Raw genomic sequence first — 2451 nt, 5'->3', positions numbered from 1 at the left:
TAGTCACTGTTCAAGGTTTATTGGGGGTTTTAGTTGGTATAACACTTGGATAGTTGGTTGCATTGTTTATATGTAGATCTTTTTACGTTATATGGTAATGTACACTACTGATATAGTTCACAAAATAAGATCCTTTGGAAGAATTATGCACAAGACATATGATATTGGATTTACACACTGGATCCCAGGATGTGACTGATTGGGAAAAATGTTGGACTAGGCATGTTCAGTGAAGGAGCCAGGAAGTTATATAACACACGGTAAACATCCACCTGGCTCAAGGGGCAAATGCAGCACGTACAGCATTGGCAGTGGTGTGTCAGAGGTGGCAGAACTATTTCACACTAACCAGTTTAGGACTACACACGATTAACACCATCCAGCATCACGATATAGCTGTGGATTTTACAAACCATTCCTATTTCTAACTTCAGGAGCTGATGTTTTTCCCAGTCCATCTTAAAATATTACTGCTTTAATCACAGACAGATAAAAGGACAACATGCACAACCTCCAACTAGAATCCTGTTGTAGCCTAGACAGTGAAATGATATGACATCAGAAGACTTTAAAATTGCAGCTCCTTTTGGATCCCCCAAAGTGTATCTGCACTCTTCTTCAAACGGGCCTCTTCCTCAGAAGTCAGAGTCACCTTCACAAGGTCTGAGATTCCATTCTGTCCCAAAATGCAAGGAACACTAAGGAAGACATCATCCTTTATTCCATAAAGACCCTGAAGATGAAATGAAAAAAAAATCTTACATTTTGTCTATGCATTCCAGGGTTTCCCAAGACTTACAGTCTCTATAAAGCTTTTTTTTTTTTTAAGGCAGAGTCTCGCTCTGTCGCCCAGGCTGGAGTGCATTGGCACAATCTCAGCTCACTGCAACCTCCACCTCCAGGGTTCAAGTGATTCTCCTGCTTCAGCCTTCTGGGACTACAGGCGTGTGCCACCACACTTGGCTAATTTTTGTATTTTTAGTACAGACAGGGTTTCACCATGTTGGCCAGGTTGGTCTCAAATTCTTGACCTCAGGTGATCTACCTCTTGGCCTCCCAAAGTGCTGGGATTACAGGCATGAGCCACAGAGCCCAGCTGCTTTTTTTTTTTTTTTTTTTTTGAGATGGAGTTTCACTCTTGTTGCCCAGGCTGTAGTGCAATGGTGTGATCTCGGCTCACTGCAACCTCTACCTCCTGGGTTCAAGTGATTCTTCTGCCTCAGCCTCCCAAGTAGCTGGGATTACAGGCACCTGCCACCACGCCGGCTAATTTTGTATTTTTAGTAGAGACAGGGTTTCACCACGTTGGTCAGGCTGGTCTTGAACTACTGACCTCAGGTGATCCACCCCTGGCCTCCCAAAGTGCTGGGATTACAGGCATCAGCTGCCACACATAGCCTTTTTTTTTTTTTTTTTTTTTTTTTTTTTTTTAACAAAGATCTCACTATACTGCCTAGGGTGGTCTCAAACACCTGGGCTCAAGCGATTCTCCTGCCCTTGGCCTTCCAAAGTGCTGGCATTACAGCTGTCAGTCACTGTGTGTGGCCTAATTATGAAGATTTTAAAATACAACTTGAGGCCGGGTGCGGTGGCTCACACCTGCAATCCCAGCATTCAGGGAGGCCGAGGTGGGTGGATCACAAGATCAGGAGTTCGAGACCAGCCTGGCAAATCTGGTGAAACTCCGTCTGTACTAAAATACAAAATTAGCCGAGTGTGGTGGCACGCACCTGTAGTCCCAGCTACTCAGGAGGCTGAGGCAGAAGAATCGCTTGAACCTGGGAGGCAGAGGTTGCAGTGAGCCAAGATCGGCCACTGTACTGCAGCCTGGGTGACAGAGGGAGACTGTCTCAAAAAATAAAAAACTTTGATAAGTAGAAATTCCTTTCCGGTGTTCAGTTATGATTTAATGAATAGTATAAAAGAAAGTCATTAAAATAGTAACATAAACGCTAACTTGAATATAATTTCTATTTCCCCAATGGAAAAATAGTTTATTTCTTTTATAGTCTTCCACCTACCTCAGCATAATTGAACGAGACTTTTTTGTAGTCAAATTATCAAGTATCTATGTTTTGAACAGGCCTAGTGGACATTAATCCTAAAGCTCAACCATTTCTTTCAAAAAAGGAAAGCTGTGGGCACATTAATTTATTTCACTTAAGTCAGTAATGGAAGACTTGTATTAATCTTTCTCAGAAGAATCTTTTCTAAAAAGCCAGGAGAAAGCATTCAAATACAGTGTATCACTACACAGACCTACCTTAATCATGTGGAAACTGGGTGCACCCGCCTAAGATTCTTCATTATACTCTCTGCCAAATCTGCTACAGAGAGTCCAATGGCCCAGGATGTGTAGCCTTTTAGTTTGATCACCTCATAAGCACTGTATGATAGGAAACCATAGGTAAGGGCAGAAAAGACAGGGTGGGAGAAAGAAAGAAAAACAAA

General features: G+C 42.6%; 1 protein-coding gene across 1 annotated transcript in view; it reads right to left on the bottom strand.

Moving 5' to 3' along the window:
- The window catches only part of LOC115838645 (L-lactate dehydrogenase A chain-like), a 9395-nt gene continuing 6944 nt past the window's right edge, over positions 1-2451 (bottom strand). The window contains exon 2 of the mRNA XM_030829717.1: positions 1-733. Coding sequence (XP_030685577.1) covers positions 569-733 — 165 coding nt within the window. The 3' untranslated portion in view covers positions 1-568. The remainder of the gene's footprint in view (positions 734-2451) is intronic.

Source organism: Nomascus leucogenys, chromosome 15, assembly GCF_006542625.1.
Source record: "Nomascus leucogenys isolate Asia chromosome 15, Asia_NLE_v1, whole genome shotgun sequence".
Classification (NCBI taxonomy): Eukaryota; Metazoa; Chordata; class Mammalia; order Primates; family Hylobatidae; genus Nomascus; species Nomascus leucogenys.
The sequence above is the reverse complement of the archived record's forward strand: the minus strand, read 5'-3'. Positions and strand labels throughout refer to the sequence as shown.